This window comes from Rhinoraja longicauda, chromosome 15 (assembly GCF_053455715.1).
Source record: "Rhinoraja longicauda isolate Sanriku21f chromosome 15, sRhiLon1.1, whole genome shotgun sequence".
NCBI lineage: Eukaryota > Metazoa > Chordata > Chondrichthyes > Rajiformes > Arhynchobatidae > Rhinoraja > Rhinoraja longicauda.
The window spans coordinates 34,105,868-34,131,840 of record NC_135967.1 but is presented as its reverse complement, the minus strand read 5'-3'; the positions used below and the strand labels follow the sequence as shown (position 1 = coordinate 34,131,840).

General features: G+C 41.5%; 1 protein-coding gene across 8 annotated transcripts in view; it reads left to right on the top strand.

Moving 5' to 3' along the window:
• The window catches only part of dlg3 (discs, large homolog 3 (Drosophila)), a 358,637-nt gene that overhangs the window by 125,046 nt on the left and 207,618 nt on the right, over positions 1–25,973 (top strand). Inside the window, exon 1 of one of the 8 annotated variants that reach the window (XM_078412472.1) lies at positions 20,669–21,184. The exons of 4 other annotated variants lie outside the window; for them this stretch is intronic. In XM_078412472.1, the coding sequence (XP_078268598.1) occupies positions 20,930–21,184 (255 nt within the window). In that variant the 5' untranslated portion in view covers positions 20,669–20,929. Of the gene's footprint in view, positions 1–20,668; positions 21,251–21,297; positions 21,330–25,973 lie in introns of those variants that run through there. 3 more of the 8 variants (XM_078412471.1, XM_078412477.1, XM_078412474.1) reach the window with 3 other exon arrangements.

The window sequence follows — 25,973 nt, the reverse complement described above, 5'->3', positions numbered from 1 at the left end:
GTGAGAGCTACCAAGATTAGTCATAATGGGTTCAGAGAACCTTGTGAACCCCCTCAAAATCTTTCAGGTCATTTCTGGAACCAGGCTGAAATTATAGGGCCATTATGGCAAGAAAACCTACTGGGAACTCCCTTACATTCCTGGCACTATTTCTCCATATACCAAGCAGATCAGCTTGAGAACTCTCTAATTCCTTGCTTTGTCCACCCCCAGTTAGTGCAGATGATATCTTAGTGTTCCCCTTAAAGAGAAACCCAGAGTCAATAAGGGTTGGCTTCCATTAAGCTGCCTTGGGCAAACAGTGCAGCTGCCATGCAATACTCAAAGATCAAAAACTGCAGTTGCTGGAAATCTGAAATGAAAACAGAAAATGCTAGGAACACTCAGCAGATCAGGTAGCATCTGTGGAAAGAAAAAAGATAAGTAACGTTTCAGGTCAAAGACCCTTCATCTGAACTGGGAACTTGCTGTGGAAGATGTTGAAAGTTCTTCCCAGTTCTGAAGAAGGGTATTTGACCTGAAACATTAATTCAGTTTTTCTTTCAACAATTGCTGTTTAACCTTCTAAGTTTTCAGTTTTTATTTCAGCTGCTATAAGACTTTAAGAATGATTTGGTTGAAAGTCAGATTCTTCTTGCCCACCCGAATAGTTAGACATTTTCCATGCATAAAGTGCACATAAAAAGTATATTTCTTAAAGTTTTCAACTGCTTGCGACCATTTCCTGTTGAAGTCCCGTCCACCATGGAAATTTGGCCAGGTGCTTTCTATTGCAATTTGTCTTCGTCTCATATACTACATATGATGACATTTTAACTTGCACTGCTCATTTTAATTAAATAATGACAGAAACTTGATCCAAAAGACATGGCTTATTAAATCATATTAATAAATAAACATAAATAAATTAAATCACAACAGAACAAAGTGTGCAATAAACTGAAAATAATATTGTTTCAATGTGTCCACTTGATATAATTTTACATTCAAGAAATTCTCAAATTAATTATTTTAAAGAAAATAACCAGTAAAGAATGGACTGTCTGTGAGCTAGTAGGTGTGTCTCACAGATTTCTTGGTCCTTGGACTGATCTGCAACTGATCATTGGGGTCATAAGGTCATAAGTGAAAGGAGCAGAATTAGACCATTCGGCCCATCTAGTCTACTCCGCCATTCAATCATGGCTAATCTATCTTTCCCTCCTAACCCCATTCTGCCTTCTCTCCATAACCCCTGATACCCCTGGGGCATGGGGCTATCCATGTTCACAGGTCACCATCCAACCCCACAAATTTGGCACTTGCTCAGAGATGGCTTGCTGGTGAAGTGGTTTTAGCAGGATCTTACAGGTAGGTCCACAGACAGATGGAAGGAAGTTATTCAAGAGAGGGGACCTGATTGGGAGATGGGGAAAGCCACCAAGGAGAGCAGAGAGGTAAGTAGGAATGATCAAACTTGACCCTTTTGAATATGTGTCTCTGCAATAGCCTTCCATCTATTTAAATGGAAATTCCAGTCAAATATTTAAAAGTCATGATTTTTGTTCAGCAGAACATGAGAAATTACCATTTTATAGATTGATCATGAATTTTGTGAGCACTGCATTAAAATTCCTGTGGCTTTACCCTCAGGACAGTGAATCAAACTTAAGTTCTTGGCTTGTTGATAAAGAATGTAAATAACTGATTCTGAAGGAATCAACACGTGTGAAGCTTATAAAGCAATTTCCTTTTCTTTCACATCTTGCATTGACCTTGAACCTAATTTAAAATCAGTTTGTCAGCCTTCCTGTGGTTCAATTGTTTTACTTTCTTGTGATTCTGTCTGCCTTACTCACCATTTTAATCCAGAAATCTCCCCTCTGCTTTAACCCATTCTCTCTCCCTCTCCCTCTTGTATTTACACAGAAGACAGTAAACCAGGGCAGGTATCACAAAATGCTGGAGTAACTCAGCGGGTCAGGCAGCATCTCAGGAGAGCAGGAATGGGTGATGTACTGGTCGAGACCCTTCTTCAGACTGAAAGAAGGGCCTCGACTCGAAACGTCACCCATTCCTTCTCTCCTGAGATGCTGCCTGACACGCTGAGTTACTCCAGCATTTTGTGGTACCTTCAATTTGTACCAGCATCTGCAGTTATTTTCCTAGTAAACCAGGGTAGGCTCTGCATCCTCTGGTCACTCCTCCAGTGACCCATTGTTCATGACCTTCTACAAAAAAGGGGATTATCTTCAGAAGGGATGACTTTCAAGATGTCTGTGTTTTGGTTATCAAGTTTATATATCATAAGATTCATAGAGTTGTACAGAATGGAAAAAGGCCCTTCGCCCAAATTGTTCATCCCAACCAAGATGCCATGTCTAAGTTGGTCCCATTTGCCCGTGTTTGACCCATACCCCGCTAGCTCTGTTCGGGAACATTTAAAATGAGTTGTTGGGAGAGAGGGCTCAGAATAATTGTCAAAAATTCAAGGTAAAACTACTTAGAAGAGAAATGGTTGGTAAGAACAGTAAACAGAGCAAGCAGCTAAGTGCACGACAAGGGACTTAAACGTTTAATTGCATCTTAATGCAAGGAGTATCATGTAATGTAGATAGCCTTAATTAACATGGGGGTGATAACATATTGTTACCGTCATTGAGATGTGGTTGAAGAATGGGCAGGATATTCCAGGTCATAATCTTCAGGTGAAACAGAGAAGCCGAGTAGATATTGCACTGGCCACCAAACATTGCAGTACTTCATTATTGAAGGAGGATATCCTTGAAGGCTCCTTAAATGAGTCCATATGCATAGAGATTAGAACCAAAAAGGGTGTCTGACCAATTTGATTGAATTCCTTAAGAGATAACAAAGTGTATTGAGAACAGAACAATATATGTGATTTATGTGGACTTCAGGAAATTCTTCAAAGTTCCACATGGGAGACTGGTTCCAAAAGTTTGGGCCCATGATAATCCAAAATAGGCTTGGCAATAGGAATCAGAAAGTGATGGTAGTGGGTTATGTTTGCGATTGAATGCCTGTGACAAGTGGTGTCCCTCAAGGATTGATGTATATTACAAACCCTCGCTGTTTGTAATATACATCAATGATTTGGATGTGGACGTGGAATGCATAATGAATATGTTTGTTGATGACATAAAGGTTGTGGAGTTGTTGACAGTGTGGAAAATAGCGTTAGGCTGCAGAGATATCGATGTTTTGTTGAAATGGGCTAGAAAATAGCAGATGGAGTTTAATTTAGACAAACGTGAGTTGATTCATTTTGGGAATACTAAGGTTGGGACATACATCATGGATGGTAGGGTCTCAAGGAGAATTGAACAACAGAGTGACCATGGAGTACAAATCCATATATCCTTGAACATGGCAACATGGGTCGATAATGTGGTTAGGAAGGCAATGTGGGAAACTGGTGTTCATTAGACAAGGCAATGAATACAGAAGCAAGAAAGTTATGCTCCAACTTTATAAAACTTTTGTCGGACTCAAAAACGGACAGCACTGGAGTGGGTGCAGAGGAGATTCACTCATCAACTGTTTGGAACATCATTAAGAAGAAAGAGAGCACTGGTGAGCTTACTAATCGCAAAGGGACTAGCAGGCCAAGGAAGACCTCCACAGCTGATGACGGAAGAATGTTGCCTGGGATGGAGCAAATCAGTTATGAGGAGAGACTGGGGAAGCTAAGTGTGTGTCGCCCTGGAGGTTAAGAGGGGACATGTCACAAAATATGAGGATACACAAAATAACGAAATACGGAATACTAAAAAAATACTGAGTCTGAAGAAGGGTCTCAACCTGAAACGTCACCCATTTCTTCTCTCCAGAGATGCTGCCTGTCCTGCTGAGTTACTCCAGCATTTTGTGTCTATCTTCATACAAAATGATGAGTTGTAGAGATAAGATAGACTTTGAGGATATCTTTCTCAATATCTGAGAGAGATAAAATAAAAGGGCATGGGCTTAAGGAAAGAGGGAAGAGATTTAGGTGTGATATGCAAGAAATCTTGCTCATCCAGAATAGGTTCAGAAGTTGCAGATGACACTAAACTGGGTGGTATCGTAGATCGTGAAGATGGTTATCAAAATTTAAAGCGGAATCAACAGCTGGGGAAGTAGGCTGACGAATGGTTAATGTGTTTAATAAGTGCGAGGTGTTGCAATTTGGGAAGTCAAACCAGGGCAGGTGCTACACAGTGAATGGCAGGGCACTAGGGTGTCGTAGAGGGATCTAGGAGTGCAGGTACTTGGTTCTCTGAAAGTGACACCACATATAGATAGGGTGGTTAAGAAGGCGTTTGCTGCATTAGCTTTGATCAGTCAGGGTATTGAGTACAGAAGTTGGAATGTTGGAATGTTATGTTACATTTGTACAAAACATTGGTGAGGACACATTTGGAGTACTGAGTTCAGTTTTGGTCACTCTGTAATAGAAAGGATGTTGGCAAGCTGAAATAAATGCATTGAAGATTTACAAGGACAGGGGCATGAACTATGGGGAGAGTTTGGATAGGCTAAGACTTTATTTCTTGGAGAGCAGGAGGCTGTGGGATGATCTTGTAGAGATTTATAAAATCACGAGCAGAATAGATAGGGTAAATCGAGTCTTTTACCCAGAGTTGGGATATCAGGAACCAGAGAATATAGATTCAAGGTGAAAGGAGAAAGATTTAATAGGAACCTGAGGGCAACCTTTCCACAAAGAGGATGGTGGGTATATGGAATGAGCTGCCAGAGGAGGTAGTTGAGGCAGGTATTATAACAATATTTAAGAGATACTTGGACAGGTGCATGGATGGAAAAGGTTTAGACAATGCAGGACAAACATGGGAAAATATGACAAGCATAGATGGGGCATCTTGGGCAAATTGGGCTGAAGGGCATGATTCTGTGCTCTATGACTCTATGATTCTTTGAATGATTTCACAAAGATTTTCTGCCAACTTTGCTAACTTTGGTGAGTGCAGTTCCAACAGTGATCAGCGAAACTGATACCACCAAGGAGAGATAAATCAAATCTCTCAGTATCCTATCCACCACAAACCTGTACCCCCGTGCCAACTGCACGTACCATCTCCAAAATGCACTATAGTGACTCATCAAGGCTTCGTCATAGCACCTTCCATTCACACAACCGAACCTGCCTACAAGAATTAACTATGCTCAGTTTGGCCACACCGCCATATCCAGTTTCTTCCAAGGCACACACTTTCCGATTTAGATGTACATCATCATTCCTTTAGTATCATTGATTAAAAACCCTGGGCTCACTACCAAAAAGTACCTTCATCACAGAGGCAGCAGCCGTTCAAAGCGGTGTCTCACCAATTCTCACAAAGGCAATTATACATTGGCAACAAATGCCATTCTTGTCGACAACACTGTCATCTCATAAATGAATAAAAAAGAGTGAGGTGGCACGAAGTGCGATCGGTGATAAAAAGGTGAAAGGCAACAAGTCGGGGTGGGGGGGGGTTGTGTAAGTACTTGTGGATCAAGAAGTAACAAGTGGTAAAGTCACTGAATATTTTTCAGGTTTGAAGTCATGACAAAAGTAAATTCTGAATATCTTTATCCTCATCTACTCCTTCCTATTTGCTTTTGTCTTGCAATCCCAAAGAAACTTCGCTTGACCCCCAAAGCATTAAGTATCAATTGTTTTTTAAAGAATGTATCCAAAAACCTGAGTGTCCTATCTGGATATTTTCTTGACATTTTAGACCTTACAGTGGTTTTGCTGCATACAGTGCAGCTTTTCGGAAAGGTGCAGGCTGCCTTAAGTGGGGTCAGTGAAGCTAAATCTTCCAACCCCTGCAAACAGAAGCATAGTCAGTCAGCAGGGCATGTAGGGCTGGCTGTATGCCTGCTTATGATAATGAATTGGCACCACCAATGTGCAGTGATTCCTCTGACCACACAAACACCCCTCCCCCCCCCCCCCATTCCAAGCCGATTTTTTAAATACAATTAATTTCTCATCGTCTACCTCTCTGAGTGTCTCTACCCGGGGCTTCCCTCTCTTTCACTGTTTATTCCTCTCTGACTGGCCTTGTATTTCTCCCTTTGGCTCTGAAAATGTATGTCTTATTCTGTTGCTAGTAGTAGGGTACAATGTTAACAGCAGGTCGCCTGTGCATGGAGGTGTTGTACACGTGTCTGTGTTTGCAAGCTGTGGTTGGATTGGAATGATCAGAGATTACTGAGTGTTTGATCTTTTTCTGTTTAATATTCAAACTGCCTCCTATGTATGCACAGCAGCTGCATGTTAAAAAATTTGCTCCTGCAATTGTTTAGAATCACACATTTTGGTTCATATAAACCTAACCTCGGGACATTGGAAAGATCTTATTATACAGATAATTAATTGTTCATTTTAGTAGAGAGAGAATATGCTGGATTTGCAGAGCTAATTATGCAGCTACACTGACTAGCCAGCGCTGTTTTTCAAAATGAATTTAATATATGTACAAAGCAAAAATCAGATCCAAATGATAGCGCCCTGCTTCACACCATTCAGGCAATTGTAAATATGTTTCATTTGTAAAATATCCATTTAATTTTATGTTGTTACGATATTTTGTTAAATTGTCAAATGGCTAGATTGGTCTTTAATTTCACTTGAGAAGTTCAAGATTACTGGCAGAATTTCATAATCTACATCCCCAATGGCAAATAGAACTGTTCTTAATTCCTGAATGAAGATCAACCTCCACTCTTTAGCAGGTACATTTAACTGGCACATGTATGTTTCCAGACACAGAATTGACTCACATGAGCACTTATGTTAAATCCAAGAAAGATTTGTTCATGACCTCATCAATAATGTGCACCCTGTTGCCTTTGAGATCTTGCTACTGCCAAACATCTCAACACATAATCTTGTGGTACTGTTTCAAGTCGCTCTCACCGCCCTCGCATTTTCTGTGAGTACACGCTTTGCCCACCTACCAAACATAAATCAGATGGATTCCTGCGACTCCATTTGCCATCAACCTTCTGATGCTATGGAAACAGCCAGAAAGCTAACACCACCTCCTTGTGATGAGCCCACTCACTGCTGCTTTTCTCTCTACAGCTTTCTTTTTCACATGAAATGCAAACGGTGCCCTGACTCTGGCTAAAACTACGCTCCTGAGTCTGTTACATGATGCAAGTGTCAGCAGCAGTGCATCCTGAGGCAAGGTACTGGAGCCAGTGACAAAATGGTTATTCCAGGACAAATTAATCTACATTCCGTGAAAAGAAACGTAAATCCAGACCCATATGGTTCCACCCTGATGGCATCTTCAATCTGCAACCAATTAAAAGCAATGATTTGAAATTACTGCCTGGATCACAACCAGTCGTCTCCTGTTGATCCCCGGTGAAGGAAACAGATACTGTTAGCCTAAGGGAATTCCAAGGACAGATGATTTAGTTTAGTTTAATTTAGAGATACCGCAGGGAAACAGACCCATCAGCCCACAGACTCTGCACTGACCAGCAATCCCCATCCACTAGCACTATCCTACACACTAGGGACAATTTACAATTTCTACCAAAACCAATTAATCTACAAAACTACAAAAAGAGCCCTAAAAATCATGGATGCATTGGAGATCATTTTCCAATGTTCTATCGACTCTGGATCAGTTCCTGTGGACTAGCTAATGTAACCCCACTTTTTAAGAAAGGAGGGAGAGAGAAAACAGGGATTTATAGACCAGTTAGCCTGACATCGGTGGTGGGGAAGATGTTTGAGTCGATTATTAAAGATGTAATAGCAGCGCATTTGGAAAGCAGTCAAAGAATCGGTCAAAGTCAGCATGGATTTATGAAGGGGGAAATCAAGCCTGATTAATCTTCTGGAATTTTTTGAGGATGTAACAAATAGAATGGATAAGGGAGAGCCAGTGGATGTAGTGTATCTGGACTTTCAAAAAGCCTTTGACATGGTCCCACACAAGAGATTAGTGTCCAAGATTAGAGCACATGGTATTTGGGTCGGGTATTGACATGGATGGAGAACTGGGTAGCAGACAGGAAGCAAAGAGTAGGAATTAACGGGTCCTTTTCAGAATGGCAGGCAGTGATGAGTGGGGTGCCGCAAGGCTCGATGCTGGGACCCCAGTTATTTACAATATATATTAACGATTTAGACGAGGGAATTAAATGTACATCTACAAGTTTGTGGATGACACAAAGCTGGGTGGCAGTGTGGGCTGCGAGGATGATGCTATGAGGCTACAGGGTGACTTGGATAGGTTGGGTGAGTGGGCAGAAACATGGCAGATGCCGTGTAATGTGAATAAATGTGAGGTTATCCACTTTGGTGGCAAGAACAAGAAAACAGATGATTATCTGAATGGTGTCAGATTATGAAAAGGGGAGGTGCAATGAGACCTGGGTGTCCTAGTACATCAGTCACTGAAAGTAAGCATGCAGGTACAGCAGGCAATGAAGAAAGCTATTGGCATGTTGGCCTTCATTGTGAGAGTATTTGAGGTTAGGAGCAAGGAGGTCTTACTGCAGTTGGACAGGGACCTGGTGATACCACACCTGGAGTATTGTGTGCAGTTTTGCTCTTAATTTGAGGAAGGACATTATTGCTATTGAGGGAGTGCAGTGTAGGTTCACCAGTTTTATTCCCAGGACGGCGTGACTGACATATGATGAAAGAATGGGTCAAATGGACTTATATTCACTGGAATTTAAAAGGATGAGAGGGAATCTTATAGAAACATAAAATTCTTAAGGGATTGGACAGGCTAGATGCAGGAACAATGTTCCCGATGTTGGGGGAGTCCAGAACCAGGGCTCGCAGTTTAAGAATAAGTCAAGTCAAGTCAAGTCAATTTATTTGTATAGCACATTTAAAAACAACCCACGTTGACCAAAGTGCTGCACATCTGACTAGGAAAAAAAAAAAGAAACATACAGTGGCAGGCAGCCAAACACAACGGCGCGGCCATCTTGAACAAAATGTTAATTCAATCACCCACAGTCCAACAACAAAAGCATTAAATAAGCATCAAAATTACACCCCCAAAAAACCCCCCAAAAACACAGTTTTTAATAAGGGGTAGGCCATTTAGGACTGAGATGAGGAAAAACATTTTTACCTAGAGAGTTATCAATATGTGGAATTCTCTGCCACAGAAGGCAGTAGAGGCCAATTCACTGGGTGTTGTCAAGAGAGAGTAAGATTTAGCTCTTCGGGCTAACAAAATCACGGGATATGGGAAAAAGCAGGGCTGATTTTGGATGATCAGCCAGGATCATATTGAATGGTGGTGCTGGCTCGAAGGGCCGAATGGCCTACTCCTGCACCTATTTTCTATGTTTCTAAAGCTGATGTGATAGGAATGAAGGGCGGCGGTAATATAAATGATTGGGGAAAATTATAGGAAGAGAGGTAGCGATTTTGTCTCCACCCACCAACAGGATTGTAGTCTGGAGCCATTTCAAGATTCCCCGTACAGTGCTACACTCCCAGAGCCTTCCACCAAGTATCTGAGAATGGCAAAAGGTAAATACAGTTCAGGAGATAGCAGTGGAAAATACTAGTAGGTTAATAATATATGTGTCTTAGGAAGAGGATTGATTAGCAAAGGCTTGTTTTTATCTAGATTTAGAAGAATGGGATTGAAGCATGTAAAATTGTTAGTGGGCATGATATTGGAGATATCGAATGTGTAAAACCAAAGCCTGTTATCTCAAGAAAAAAAGGGGGCAGCCATTTATGAGATGAAAAGAAAGTGTTTAGACTTGGATGATTGGGAGTCGTTGGAATTTTCCATATCAGAATTTTCCATATCAGAATCAAAACAAAGATGCATAGATATTTGGAGACAAAAGAAATTGGGGAATATGAGGATAGGGCAGGAAAGGCCATTTCTCAAGAGATGTCTTAGTTCTACCATTTTTCATTTTCTTAGCAAGTGAAAGCCAGTATCTCCCTGGCTGATTGTGAGTGGTTCTAAAGGGAATCACTGGCCATTAGTCATTTGCACCTCATTAGTAATTTGCACCCATTCATGCCTGAAAACTCCCCAAGAACCACCTAAAAAGAGAAAATGATGTACAGCTCACCTCGTGGGAATTGCCAAGAGCTAGGAAACACTTTGTCATGAGCTTCCATCTCCGCAGAAGGAAAAGAAAAGCTTGAGTTAGGCAGAGATAAGGGTAAGTTGAGAATAGGTGCTCTATTTCCCCTCCCATCCCACCCTTCCTGGGCATGTCTCGCCATCTCTGGTCCTGCTTCACCAGGAATCACAATCGCCCAGAACTGGGTGAACCCTCTCGTTTGGGTCCATTAGCCTTGCAGAAACACTCCACTGGATGTCTTCAGTGTAAGTAAGTAAGTGGTGCCAACAAATATTCTCTATGAAAATTGCATTTAATCAGCACTCGAGTGCTAACCTTTCAGGTTTCCCACCCCAGGCAAGTTCATGCAATTATGTTAAGCAGCAATTAGGAGCAAAATTGCTTATTAAATCCAGACTTTCAGACGTTCATCTTATTAACACAGCATTCATTTAGAGCTTGCCTTCACTCATTCGTCAATCCAACATGCCCTCTGACTTGACATGTGCAACACCAAGAAAAGATTGATTGGCATCTCATTCAACCTGTGCAAGGTTTATCCATTTGTAAACCTTGATTTTCTGTTGTCACATTTTTATTGCCCTTTTAATTTCAAAGTCTAACTGCTTGTGAGGTTTGCCTGTGAAAATCCCACAACAGCCTTTTTTTTTTGCAATCCTCAGAGTGACTGAATGATGTTTCTTAGTAGGTACTGTATAAAGCTCTTACATGAACATGAATTTTGAAGAAACAAATGCCCTATGTAAAAGCTGCATGGCATCCTCTTTCATTCTTTCTTTCCCTGTTCCTCCCCCACCTCTTCCCTCCCCACCCCTCCCCAAAACAAGTCACCAACATAATATTAGGTTGCTCTTGCTTCCTCTAGAATCAATAAGCTGCCATGTAAATTGCCTGCGTCCAGCAATAAAGCTGGATTTATGTCTTTGGAAACAGATTGAATTCTGAGGCACTCCTCCTGCCTAATACAAAAGCACAGGGTCAAATGGAACATGAGCTCAGTATTTACAGATAGCTGCCAGCGGAGAGGGAGAAGAGAGGGGTAAGGCCCTGATAGTTACAGGAGCTATGAGAAATCTCACAAGACTGGGTGCCCGGAGCTGCTGCCAGATCAATGGGAGAACTTTCCTGCATTCCCCACCCCACAGTCAACCAAGGGGACATGATAATCAGCTAACGGGCAGAAACTAGTGGCAGAAGGCCACATTGGAAAAGTCATGAATTGCCATGAATTGTCATAGCAGAGAAAAATTGCAAAATGGGACAGAGATAAGTGGGGAGATTGAGGCTATTCCAAAATGAAGATCAGCAATCAGTTTAGTGTGGTTAGGATCAACTGGGATTGCTTCAAAGGACAGAGACCATCATCCATCACATGGATGGTGAGGAGATGTGCCAGAAGAGGGAATGCTCTGCCACTCCCCAAAGATTATAATAACGTCATAAAAGATCTGAACACTGCAAGTCTAGCCCCCACCTCCCTTCTATTGCTGGGCATCTCAGCCACTTGAAAATCCATGTGCCACCTTTAAATTGAAATCATGCTCCATTTTCACTCACCAAGCCTGATAAAATATGTTAATGAAACATTCCACTGCTCACAAACAGGGTATTTGCACAATATAAAACCCCTTACTATAAATGAAATATCAGAGGACTTGATCAGAAAGGATCCTGAAGTATTTTGTAAGCATATTAAGGGCAGAAGGGGAGCTTATGAAAGAATAGGGATATTAGAGACCAAAGTGCATGGAACATTTTGATGTAGGTGAGATCTTAAATGAATACACTAAATACTTCTTATCTGTATTCACTGGACTTTGTAGTTGGAGAGTTTAGGGGAGTAGTGGTGAGGTGACCAGCGGATAGCAAATATGGTAACTGTTTTCGAGAATCATAATTGGGAGATCATGTTGCAGTTGTATAAGACATTGGTGAGGCCCCATTTAGAGTATTGTGTTCAGTTTATAGGCACCGTTATAGGAAAGATGTTGTCAAGCTGGAAAGGGTACAGAGAAGATTTCCAAGGATGTAGCCAGGGCTCAAGGGAGAGGTTTAGTAGGCTGGGACTCTATTCCTTGGAGTGCAGGCAGATGTGGGGTGATCTTATTGAGGTGTATAACATCAGGAGAGGAATAGATCGAGTAGATGCACAGTCTCTTGCCCTGAGTAGGTGAATCGAGGACCAGAGGGCATAGGCTCAAATTGAAGGGGAAAAGATTTAATAGGAATCTGAGGTGGGTGTATGGAACAAGCTGCCAGAGGAGGTAGTTGAGACAGGGACTATCCCAACATTTAAGAAACAGTTAAACAGGTACATGGATAGGACAGGTTTGGAGGGATATGGACCAAATGCGGGCAGGTGGGACTAGTGTAGCTGGGACATGTTGGCCGGTGTGGGCACATAGGGCTGAAGGGCCTGTTTCCACACTGTATCACTCTATGACTCTGTGACCAATAGGGATAGCCAAGTAATTACAGCCCAGTGAGTCCAGCATCAGTGGTGGAGAAGTTATTGGAAAACATTCTGAAGGATAGGATTAATCTACACTTAGATAGTTAGGGATTAATCAACTATAAACAGCATAGCTTTGTTAGGGTTAGATTTATCTTTGACCAATTTATTGCATTTTTTGGAAGTAACAAATTGTATCGATGTAGGCAGCGTGGTTCTCATAGTCCACATAGTAGTCTTTGACAAGGTAATATAAACAAGACTGGTCCAAAGGTTAAAGCCCATTTAATCCAAAATTGGTTTTGTTGTGGGAGGTGGTGTGTTGTTTTTGTGATTGGACGCTGTGATCAACACTGCTGGAACATTTACTGTTTGCTATATTCATTAAAGGTTTGGATGGGAATGTAGGAGGTACAATTAGTAAGTTCACAGAAGCCACAAAAAACAATGGTGTGGTTGAAAGTGAGATGGGTAGTGTTAGGCTCCAAGATGGTGTTGATGAGTTGGTCAAAGCAATCACATGGAATTTATTCATGATAAATGTGATTGTGAGAGGCAGAGACTCTCACAATATTAAGACATTTTTAGACAAGCACTTGAATCACAAAGGCAGAGAACATCAATACCAAGTGCTGAAAAGTGGGAATAGTATAGTTACTTGATGGTCTGCATAGAAATAGTGAACACGTTTACATGCTGTTTGACTCTATATCTCTAAAAATACCAAGGGATGAATATGTAATAGGTTGAGGATGCATTTGTATTATTTAATCCTCACCAGCCTTTGGTGGGATGGTTAATATCAAGGTCAAAGTGGCCATGACTTTAATTATTCAGTTACAATTTTTTTAAGGCACGTGCATTCATTTACCTTAAATTGTCTTCCTTATCCATTGTAATCTTCAGAAATAATTAAATTTTCTTTGAAAGATTTTCAGGTACACAGAAATACACACACATGGCACTGTTTATTTAAACAGTACGTGTAGTACGTGTCATTTCTGGAATGGAACAGGAATGCCAGATGGAATCATGCCAATGCAAAGACTTGACTGGGCACAGCCTATCATGAATTGCACAAGCTTTACTTCAGAAATTAGGCCAGATTGTTTGGAGATGTACCTCTCATTAGGTGTTCCCAGAATAACCATGAGTTAATAGTTAAAGTTCCTTCAGCAGGATCAGTCTAGGCCTAAGAATGTGAGTCAGAGAAAATTCTTCAGGAAACGGGGCTTCCCCTCTTCCATTATAGATGAGGCTCTCACTAGGGTCTCTTCTACATCCCGCAGCTCCGCTCTTGCTCCCTCTCCCCCCATTCGTAACAAGGACAGAATCCCCCTCGTTCTCACCTTCCACCCCACCAGCCAGCGTATCCAACAAATCATCTGCCAACATTTCCGTCACCTACAACGGGACCCCACCACTGGCCATATCTTCCCATCCCCTCCCCTTTCTGCATTCCGCAGAGACCGTTCCCTCCGTAATTCCCTGGTTCACTCGTCCCTTCCTACCCAAACCACCCCATCCCCGTGCACTTTCCCCTGCAACCGTAGGAGATGCAACACCTGTCCCTTTACCTCCCCCCTCAACTCCATCCAAGGACCCAAACAGTCTTTCCAGGTTGAGACAGAGGTTCACCTGCACCTCCTCCAACCTCATCTATTGCATCCGCTGCTCCAGATGTCAACTTATTTACATCGGCGAAACCAAACACAGGCTCGGCGATCGCTTCTCTCAACACCTGCGCTCAGTCCGCATTAACCAATCTGATCTCCCGGTGGCTGAGCACTTCAACCCTCCCTCCCATTCCCAGTCTGACCTTTCTGTCATGGGCCTCCTCCAGTGCCATAGAGAGTCCCACCGGAAATTGGAGGAACAGCACCTCATATTTCACCTGCGCAGCTTGCAGCCCAGTGGTATGAACATTGACTTCTCCAACTTTAGATAGTTCCTCTGTCCCTCTCTCCCCCTCCCCCTTCCCAGATCTCCCAATGTCTTCCTGTCTCCACCGATATCCTTCCTTTGTCCCGCCCCCCTGACATCAGTCTGAAGCAGGGTCTCGACCCGAAATGTCACCCATTCCTTCTCTCCTGAGATGCTGCCTGACCTGCTGAGTTACTCCAGCATTTTGTGAATAAATACCTTCGATTTGTACCAGCATCTGCAGTTATTTTCTTACACTTTCTTTACTCGGAGGCACAAGAGGCTGCAGATGCCTGAATCTAGAAGATTAAAAAAGGAGAGCTGCTGAGATGGAGCTCAGCAAGTCCAGCAACATCTGTGAATGGAAATGGACAGTCATTGTTTTGGATTGAGGCTCTTCATCTGAAAGAATAGAAGGGAAATGGCCAGTATAAAGAAGTGGGGGAGGGTGGTGGGACAAGAGCAAGGAAACAAGAGATTAATACAATTGAGATGGGGTTTATTTGCAGACAAGAGTCAGGTTGGCGAAGCAAATGTGGAGATCGCGGCAGAGGATGGGAGGTGATAAATGGAGAACAAAAAGCAGCAGATTCTGGAATCTGATCTAAAAAAAGGGTGAAGAGTAGAACCAAAGGTTTGGTTTCAGATGGGAACAACAGAGGTTGGAGAGGGCTGAGCAATGGGCAGGGTGTGGGGGGCAGTGGGAAGAGTATGGAGGTGATGGGCAGATGGGCTAGGTGCAGGAAGAGGCAAGAAACAAGGTGATTGGAAGCTGTGGGGCTATGTGTAGATGGTAGATGGGGAAAGGGGACAGAATGGGTACAAGTTACCTGAAATTGGAGAATTCATCATTCAAGTCATTGGGTTGTAGATTACCCAGGTGGAACATGTGCTGTTCCTCTACTTTGCATTTGACCCACCTGGCAATGGAGGAGTTCAAGGACAGGCAGGTTGATGTGGGAATAGCAAGGGGAATTGGGCAAGCAACCAAGAGATCCAGATGGCCATAGCAGACAGAGCACAGGTGCTCAGCAAAGCGGTCGCCTAGTCTATCGTATTCAGTGCTTTCAATGTGGCCTCCTCAACATTGGTGATACCAAGCACAGACTATGTTCCCAAATCAGGAAACTCTAGTTAAAAAAGTTATATTTTAAACTATTGCCATTTAAACTCCAGTTTAAAATGTGATATTTTAGCATATTGCCAATATTTCAAAGCAATATCCGCACCAACCTGCGATCCCCATACACTAACACTATCCTACACACAAGGGACAATTTACCGAAGCCAATTAACCTACAAACCCATACGTCTTTGGAGTGTGGGAGGAAACCAGAGCACCCAGGGAAAACCCACGCAGTCATGGCTTGCCACAACTTTGATAGAGAGCTAAGGAATTAAAAATGGTGCAAACATATTTAGCCTTTTTTCCTCAGAATTTATTGGTTCTCCCACCACAGTTAGTGAGTGGGAAAACCCCTCAGAAATATCCCTAAGATCTGATGTAGTATGTAACTCCATTTCACAGATGTTCTACAAAATGCATCATTGACTGTGTGACACTTAAGTTATTAAAGCTCGTCTAACACATTAAACTGAATTTTACTATGTTGTCTTGGCATTTGTGGACAAATATTGAATTTCATGGCACTGTTTCACCCAGTTTATCCATATCATATAAAGAAGGCTGATTCCTTGATTAAACTCTTCTGGCAAGAAGCAGTCATTCCCAAGAAAAGCGTGTCAGGAAATTCGAGGCCCATGTACTTAATTTAGCTGAAGAAAAATCTGATGAACAATGTAGTACAAAGGTTTATACTGTTTGAAGCAACAGTGAGACTTTGTATTGAATATTTGCCACTGTGCAGCACAGGTGAAAGACAGGCTGCAGTTCATTTTGCTTTTAAAGATAGCAGAATTTCTTAGTCATACTATGTATTTCATGAAGGTTTCATAAGGTTGATTTTCTAAACATATATATGTAAATATATTTGAATAAATAGGGAGAATGTTTCCATAATGAACATTTGAGACAATCTATATACTAAAACTTATTTATATCGGCGAAACCAAGCGCAGGCTCGGCGATCGCTTCGCTGAACACCTGCGCTCGGTCCGCATTAACGCAACTGATCTCCCGGTGGCCCAGCACTTTAACTCCCCCTCCCATTCCCAGTCTGACCTCTCTGTCATGGGCCTCCTCCAGTGCCATAGTGAGGCCCGCCGGAAATTGGAGGAGCAGCACCTCATATTTCGCCTGGGCAGTTTGCGGCCCGGTGGTATGAACGTCGACTTCTCCAACTTCAGATAGCTCCTCTGTCCCTCCCTTCCCCTCCTCCTTCCCAGATCTCCCTCTATCTTCCTGTCTCCACCTATATCCTTCCTTTGTCCCACCCCCGACATCAGTCTGAAGAAGGGTCTCGACCCGAAACGTCACCCATTCCTTCTCTCCCGAGATGCTGCCTGACCTGCTGAGTTACTCCTGCATTTTGTGACTAAAACTCTTTGTTTGTTCCTGAACTACAGCCAAAACGGTACACGATAGCGCGACAATTTTAGGCCCACCTTACTCACTGTCGTCCCTTTGGTGCTAATGGAAGAAATTTAATTGAAATCGGTGTTATATTTTAAAAGTTATTCACATTTTTAAGTTTAAATCTATGTCCTAGAGAGGGAGGGGGGAGGAGAGAGGATAAAGGGGGTTGAGGGGGATGGGGGGGAGGAGGGGACGGGGAGGAAGGTGGGGAGGGGGTGTGGGGGGAGAGCAGAGGGGGGTGGGTAGAGAGGGGAGTGGGGGGGAGAGGGGAGTGGGGGAGGAGATTGTGCTGCACCAATGCAGGAGAGGTTTGGGCCCAACGGGTCCACTTGTCTATTTATTTCTAAAACTGCAGGTACAGGGCTTGAGTAAAGACACCCTCCTATGTACAAAAGGAGGACATACACGCAGTAGACTAGGATAAGGTAGGCCCTCTTCATTCTAGGGTTCATCAACTACAATAGCCAGAGGTGCAGCCTGCTTGTCAGTCTTCTGGAATATAATGAGTGGAACGCCTACTGCAGAAGGTTAAGGCTGCAGCCAGCATTCTGTGTCATGCTAAATAGTCTGAAGAGGAAGCAGTCAATAAAGCTACAACAGACACCAATATCCCTGCCAAGGAATTTGTCTTTCATTTTTTATCATCCACATAAAAGCAGAATTCCTCCATAGTTTAACCTCATCTGAAGTAGACCGATGGCTTGCCATTGCTATCCCAGTCCAACTTCAACCCCAAAGCATCTATGCTTGAAGCAATTTTATGAGATACATGTACTGGTTACAAATATCTCCAGATGTATATTAATATGCTATCTTCCATGGCAGGCCTGAAAAGTTGCCATAGCAATGGACAATTATTCAATTTAGATATACTTACATAAGAACATTAGAATTTTCAGTAACAGGAAGGAAATTTAGACCGGAAAAGTTCATCACTGCCTTTTATGGATCTACTCATCTACTCAGCTTCTCTTTTCCATTCACTCTCTTTATGGAAACGTATAATAGCCTCTTCAATCCATTTTTAATTATCCATTCCAATAGCATTTTTAAAAATCTTTGGATGAAGAGATCTGCTCTGAGCTCTAACTGATATTAAATGATGAGGGGAAGGAGAAAGCTGAGGTACAGAGGGATCTGGGTGTCCAAGAATATCATTTGTAAAAGGCTAGTATGCACATCCAGCAAATAATTACAGAAGCTAACTGAATATTATTGTTTATTGCCGGGGTAATTGAATGCAAACATAGGGAAGTTTATGATTCAATTATTTAGAGTTTTGGTGCAGCTACATCTGAAATACTGATTACAGGGATTGTCTCTTATTTAAGGAACAATATTTATGCATTGGAAACGGTTCAGAGCAGGTTTACTGGACTAATATCTGAAAAGGGCAGATTGTCTTACAAGGTTGGATGGACTATTCTTGTACCTGCTAGATTTTGGAAGAGTGTAAGAAGCATCTGCAGATGCTGGTTTAAACCGAAGATAGACACAAAAAGCTGGAGTAACTCAGCGGGACAGGCAGCATCTCTGGAGAGAAGGAATGGGTGACATTTCAGGTCGAAGAAGAAGTTTCTGAAGAAGGGTCTTGACCCGAAACATCACCCAATCCTTCTCTCCAGAGATGCTGCCTGTCCTGCTGAGTTACTCCAGCTTTTTGTGTCTATCTTTGGATTTCAGAAGGGACTTGATTGAAACCAATAAGAGGCTGGGGGACTTGACAGGTCAAATGTGGACACAATGACTCCAGTTGTACAATTAAGTTTCATTGTTTAAGAAGATGTCACCCATTTAAGATTGTATGAGGCAGTCTTCCTTTCTCTCTCAGATGGCTGATGAGCAAGGTAGATGGAATTGTGTTGAATTCACAATTGGATCAGGAATTATCTCAATATTTGGTGAAGCAGGCTAGATAAGTTGAGTGGCCCATTACTGCTCCTAATTCATCTACTGTATTTATCAAATACTTAACTTCTCTATTCTTTTTCAACTAACCAAGATGGCCTTACATTTTTCCATTTTTTTAAATATCTTCTGCCATGTTGTTGCCAATTCATATAACCTGTCCCCCATGAAGACCTTATTCACTTTTTTAAAGTAACTATTTTGAGCAAGGGTGAGCTATTAATGAAAACATTTATTAACATTTTTATACATTGGCTACAGAATTATTTAGACTTCGCAATTTATTTGGAACCTTGCAATTTATTAATTTGTTCAGAGTTGACAAGCATTGCTGGGTAGGGCAGCATTTATTGCCCATCCCAAATTGCCCTTGAAACAAATTAGCTTGCTCAGTTATTTCAGAGGGCAAATTATTAGTATCAGTGCTAATCTGAAAATCAGATGTCTTCTTAATTTCTCGTCAGTCATTCTATGCTCCTTAACTTATCAGTTGCCAATCCCGTACATCATGTATGATTGAGTCTATTCGATCAATTTGAAGCAGGTACTTTCTGCTGATGTAAATAACATTATAATTTGAATTATGAAACATGCAATATTATTCTGATAAATATTCTCCCATGGTGAATATTAAACAAGCAATCATAAGTTCTCCTCAATGTCATTTCTTAACATAGAAAACCAAGATGTAAAACAGCCAACCTGAGTGCAGTTTAAATATAATTTTCACTCACTCCACAGAGACGATGAAAAAATTCAGATATCAAATTATATAGTTATCCTTGGAAGATTTTAGCATTTATTAATTAAAGATTTATGGTGATACTGATGGTGTTTATTTTTATTTAATTTATTTTTAAGAAATAGACAAGTAATGATGTAAATGATGAAGCATAAACAGTGTCTTGATTTTCATTCTAACGCTGGGTTCATTGTGCACTGTCTATTAGCTGCTACAAAACCTCAAAATATATCTAAGTGCTGCTCCATAGGTTTGCTTAGAAAATATTGAGTAATCTTGAGTTACTAAAACAGGTGATAGCAAATCAGCAAACCACTTACATCTTTACCAATTTTTACTCCCGCTAAAGTCAATGAAAAAAAACACCGGGACTGATAAGAAATGAGCTGTTTATTACATATCACCTGTTCAACCTTATGAATCTTATGAACAGACAAAATTACTCCCTTTGTGCATTTAACACGCATGTCATGTTTACTGAAATCCATTGGCAACCGGTTACCTAGTAATTCAAAAACAGAGATTTATAAAAAAGCAAATGTGACGTTTCTGAATAAACTGACCGTAGCTGGGCAATTGATGGCTCACACATGAGAACTCACGGAACATGTACAGATTCAAGATTTCTACCTTTTGAGAATGAGTCTGGGGAGAGATTTTTGTCATTTTGTTTCAAATTAGACCTCGCTCTCTCCCTTCATCTGTCATATCATTACAATAGCTATAGCAAGCAGTTAAAAGGTCCTGATGCTGAGTGGCTAGGATTTACTAATCAAGTCCCGAGTTACCCATCACAACGCATTCACCAGTGCAGATGGCTTGTCATGGCAACCACGAGACTCGGGCAACAGTTGCAGTCCCTAGAGTCATCATGATAATGCAGCTTAATGTTGGTGCTGAAATTTTGCAGAGTAATTTTGCTGGATTTCTAACAGCAGGATGCACTGAAGTAATGCAGGCTGTGGATGCTACTGCTCCTGACAGAGCTGGGTATCTGAATGATATCCTGTGCTGCGCATTGATTGGTGCTGCCTGAGAAAAGGTTGCTGGAGGGATGCTCGCATCCTCAAGTCTTACACTGGCCAACATCGAGCGCTCTGCAGTTCCAGCTTTCGCCTCCGCTGACAAGGTCTGCCATTAACAGCAAGAAGAAGGGACAAAGAAGAGGGACTATTTCCTTCTGGATTGAAAATAAAAAGAAAGCATTTGATTTTTTGTTTCCTTCCGACGCCAAGGTGGAAAATAATAAAATTTGAATTGAACGATAGTGTCAGTCATGAAAGCAAATCTGCACAAGAACCATCACTGCTGCAAGTGCCCAGAGTGCTATGAGGCAACCAGGATGGCAGCACTCCGACGTATGGAACCACAGAATTACACTGAATGGCAGCACGAACCGTATGGATATGGAGGCTTCAGTTCCCAGACACTGCCATCTTCAACAGGAGCTGCCGGCAGGAATAAATCCAAGCTCATCCCAACCTCCCGTGACAGCGGGCCGATTAAAAGCCAAAATAAGAGCATACCTAAGGTGAATGGCAACAGTGGGGGATGGTGGCCGGAGTGTACTTGTTCTACACGTGACTGGTACGAACAGGTATGGAAAGTGATATTATGTTCTTTCAAACCTTTTTGATATCTGTAGACTGAGGGCTGCTGTTTGCTGCAGCACTAAGGTTTGGTGCATTTATCTGCTTGAATGATTTTTATGATACAATCTGTGATATATGCCTCCAATAGGTACGTGCCATTTCAATTCCATTGCAGACATGAATGTTTGCAATGAATGATTAGGTTGGATTTCTATTGTGTAGATGCTGCAATGGTATGCAGAATCTGACTGTAAATCAATAAGGAGCTTCATCTGTTTTTGTATTCTCATTTGCCATTTACATGCAAACAATCTGTATGGTTCAATGATGTTTCAGGAAAAATTCGACCCCCATCTTTAGTTTTTTCCAGAATCTAATCCTAATAAGTGTAATAAACAAGATATAGTAAACTCTATGGAGTACAAAATAAAATGGAGACTGGAAAATCATTCACAATGCTATATGAATAGGATCTATTAACAGCAAGTGCCTAAAAATATTTTCATTGGGGCTGCTACGAGGGTACACTGGGTTTTTATTCAAAACATGTTGCAGTGTTTATATGTAACCTGTTGAATTTATTGCAAAATAATTCTGAGCAGAGATTTTTTTTTTGCTGTAATTTCAGCAAATTATTATGTTGTTATGTTATATTAATATTTATGATACATCTGATGCTTCACTATTTTTATCTGAATAGATTACATGCTTTGGGTGTTGTTCCAAGTCCCCCTCCCCCAAACAACCAACACTGCTGATTATATTAGACTTACATCAAGTGAAGTGTTTGTGCAGGGCTGCACCATCCAGCAGAGTGGGGAACGAAGCAGTGGATAATGAGCATTCTGGTTTAGAGAGCTGCTGCTGCTGCTGCTGCTTAGAGTTCAATAATGTCATACTTGTTCAATGCACGAAAAGCAATTTGACCTTTTCTATTATTCACTCTGTGCATTTTCAGCACGCCCCATATTTAAAAAAATAATTATGCAGCATCCTGAGTTCTTTAAAAATAAAGAGACGACATAGCGCTGATGTGAGACATGGAGTCGCTCATCTGTGATGGGTATGACGTCACTGCTGAGCACATCATGCACACACAGAAAGCAAATCTTCTCATTGAGTGGTCTCTCACGGATGACCATGTCAGATCCAAAATGGAGACTACTATTAATAAGCATTAACTCTCTGCTGGCTAAAGTGCACTGTTCATGGAAATTAAGCCTTTTGCTATCTTTCCAGTGAACTGGTGACTTGCAGCAATCTGTACCATTCTGCTGAAACAGCTCAGAGGTGAGCACATAGCAAAACAAAGCTACTGAGATTACATCTTTAAATAATTCAAGAGTTTTTATTTCCGTTTTTTACCTGATTCTGATGAAAGGTCTTGGACCTGAAATGTTAATTTTGTTTCTTTGCCTATGCTGCCAGACCTGCTGAGCATTTCCAGCCTTTTCTGCTTACATTTTAGGTCACTGAATAATCAGTTTAAGGGCAAAGTTGATCTGGAAACATCCTTGTATTTAATGTAATACATGAATCAAGTAAATATGAATGAGTCCCTAGTTTGCAAATTTCCTTGATATGTTTATTGCAAGTCATGATATTTAAAGCATTCAACAAATGGAGCCCCATCTGAAGAATACTGGACATGTCACTCCTTTAATCAACACAAGGGGGCGCCACATGCAGCAGGTAGAGTTGCTGCCTCACAGCACCAGAGACCCGGGTTTGATCCTGACCTCGGGTGCTGTCTGTGTGGAGTTTGCACTTTTCCCTATGACCACATGGGTTTCCTCCGAGTGCCCTGGTTTCCTCCCACATCCCAAAGACATACAGGACTGTAGGTTAATTGGCCACTGTAAATTGTCCTTAATGAGTAGGGAGTGGATGAGAAAGTGAGATAACATAGAACTAGTGTGAACATGTGATCGATGGTTGGCATGGACACGGTGGGCCTCAGGGCCTGTTTCCATGTTGTATCTTTACATTCTGAACTCTAAACATGGGAGGGAGATTCTGAGTAACCTTGCAGGACTTATACGCTGCCAGTTTTGCTAAAGTATAAGCATATAGTTTCATAGGAACTCAGTAAGAGGAGGTGACTCAAATCATTGGCGGATGCTAATGCTTCCTCTCAGCAGAAGTTGAATTTTGCCCGCAAAATTTCTCAAGTTAGGCTTCTGAGTAAATCTTGCTTTGGTGTTAAGTTCATGGAATTATTGATCCCAGAGTATCTGTGCCTGCTCTTTCAATTTCACCCACTCCTTGCTTCCACCACTGTCTAGCCAACTTTCTTTTTGAATATTTATCCAATGTTCTTGCAACATTTTTATTGAATCTTCTTCCACAAACCTTCAAATAGTGCTTGTCTAAGTCATGAAACGGGGATCAAAAATGTGCTTTCTCTCGAGATGCTGCCTGACCCGCTGAGTTACTTCAGTATTCGTGTATTTTTGTGTAAACCAGCATCTGCTGTTCCTTGTCTTCAAAAATGTATTTTATAGGTTATGAACTAAATGTATGATATGGAGGAGTAATATATGCATGTTGAACAATGCTTCTATTACTAATTAATTTCAGAAGTGGAGTTTAATGCATTTATTTTGCTACATCACACATTTAAGAGAGAGCTAGATAGAGCTCTTAAGGATAGCGGAGTCAGGGGATATGGGGAGAAGGCAGGAACGGGGTACTGATTGAGAATGATCAGCCATGATCACATTGAATGGTGGTGCTGGCTCGAAGGGCTGAATGTTCTCCTCCTGCACCTATTGTCTATTGCCTATTTAACATGTAAAATGAACAACAACATTTTACCACCATGTGTTAAAGTACGTTTAGAACATTTGATGGGGACTTTAAAATTAAATTGCAGGGTTGAAAATGCTGGTAGCAGTTATAAAGTTTATTCATTTTTTATCTACATTTACACCTACGTAAGGATATTCAAAGGAACAGAAATTCTTGGCAAAACCCAGAGGCAGACAAAATTAATACGGAGGTCCAAACTCCAAACATTTTTGACATGTAGTTCCTTGTACTGTAAAGTACTGCAGCTAGTTTACACACAGCATTTGAAACAAATGACCATTTTTTAATTTGGTAGTATTGATTGAGGAATAGAGGTTGGTTGGTTGGTTCACTAGGAGAACCAGCTATTCACCAAATACTCTTATTGTAAATGGAGTAGTACAGTGGCACAGCATTTAACGTTGATGTTTCACAGCTCTGGGGACCCACATTGGATCGTGTCCACAGACGCTGCCTGTGTTGAGTTTGCATTTCTTGATGACTGAGTGGGTTTGCTCCAGTTTCCTCTCGTTGCCCAATGACGCACTGATAGGTTAATTGGCTAGTCTAAATTGTTGTTTGGTGTGTGGTTAGTTGCAAAAAAGAATCAAAGGGGAGTTGATGGACTTTGCGAAAGAGAATAAATTGTAGAGATAACAAAAAATAAGGAAAGAGGAATCAGGAGGAATGGATAGCTCCCCTGGAAGCTTTGAGATATTGTGGGATATTTTATATCCATCTGAACAGTCATCAGACAGGGCCTGGTTTTAACAAGTTGTTTGATAGACAGCATCTCATGCAATGCAAATCTCCCTCAGTACTGCACAGAAATGTCTGTAGAAACGTTCCCACTCAGAATTGAGAAAGGTTAATAGCTAAATGTGTGGCATGTTGGAAAATTAGCCAAACATTTCAAGTTGACTTCTTTACGGTTTAGTGGATAACCTCACCAAATTGCTTTGAACTGATCTGTGCAGGTCAGGATGATATCTGGCTGCAATATTGGTCAGTGTTTCTTTATCGCTGCAGTAGCTGAGGCTGTCCCAAGATGAGAGAAGAGAAACAATCTGAGCTCTCACACCTCCTCCATTTTCAGAACAATTGAACATTGTACATTTGTGGATGCCCAACGAAGACAGACTTACTATGTGCATTGTGTTTACAAAAAACAAATTTCTCACCATGTTTTGAACTATATTCCACAATTATTGAGTATGTTTGCATTTATAATGGTATTGTCCGAGAAAATCCTCTCACAACAAGCCCGTGTCAGTTTCCGAAGTGCTTAGTGGACTGGATCCCTAAAGATTTGAAATATTGAAATCCATTATACAGATTCGCTGCTGGCTTACAGAGCTGAGGATAATGTAGCTGTGAGCTGGGAAACTATCCCACAGTGACTGTTGTTGATTTCACAGTCTAGTATCCAAGTCGTCCTCTTTTGCAGCTTCTCCAGATTAACTGCTGCTCCCTGCATGCAGTTATGTACTTCCTGTTGAACCAGGACTGGCCAAAAGTGATCGAAGAATAAAAGTAGTTCTAGATCACATACCCCCCAGCGATATGTGTATATATATTCATCATCACACAGAAGAAGGAGGCCATTCAGTCCACTTGGTCCGTCCTCTTTCAGGTGAGCTATCCCAGTCCTCCCAATTCCTTTTTCCTTATTTTCCTTTATCTCCACAATTGTTCAGTTTAGTTAATTGTCACGTCTACCGAGGTACAGTGAAAAGTTTTTGTTGCGTGCTAACCAGTCAGCGGAAAGACAAAACATAGCACACTTGTCCGTCACACATATCGCCCAGGTGGTACTTCATTTCCGGCAGTACAGCTGAAGCACAAGCTGGGGAAATAAAATTATCTGGTGCACTTGATCCATAGAAATAATGCATCTTCCTACCAAGAACAAATTACATTTTGCAACCTTAACCCTTT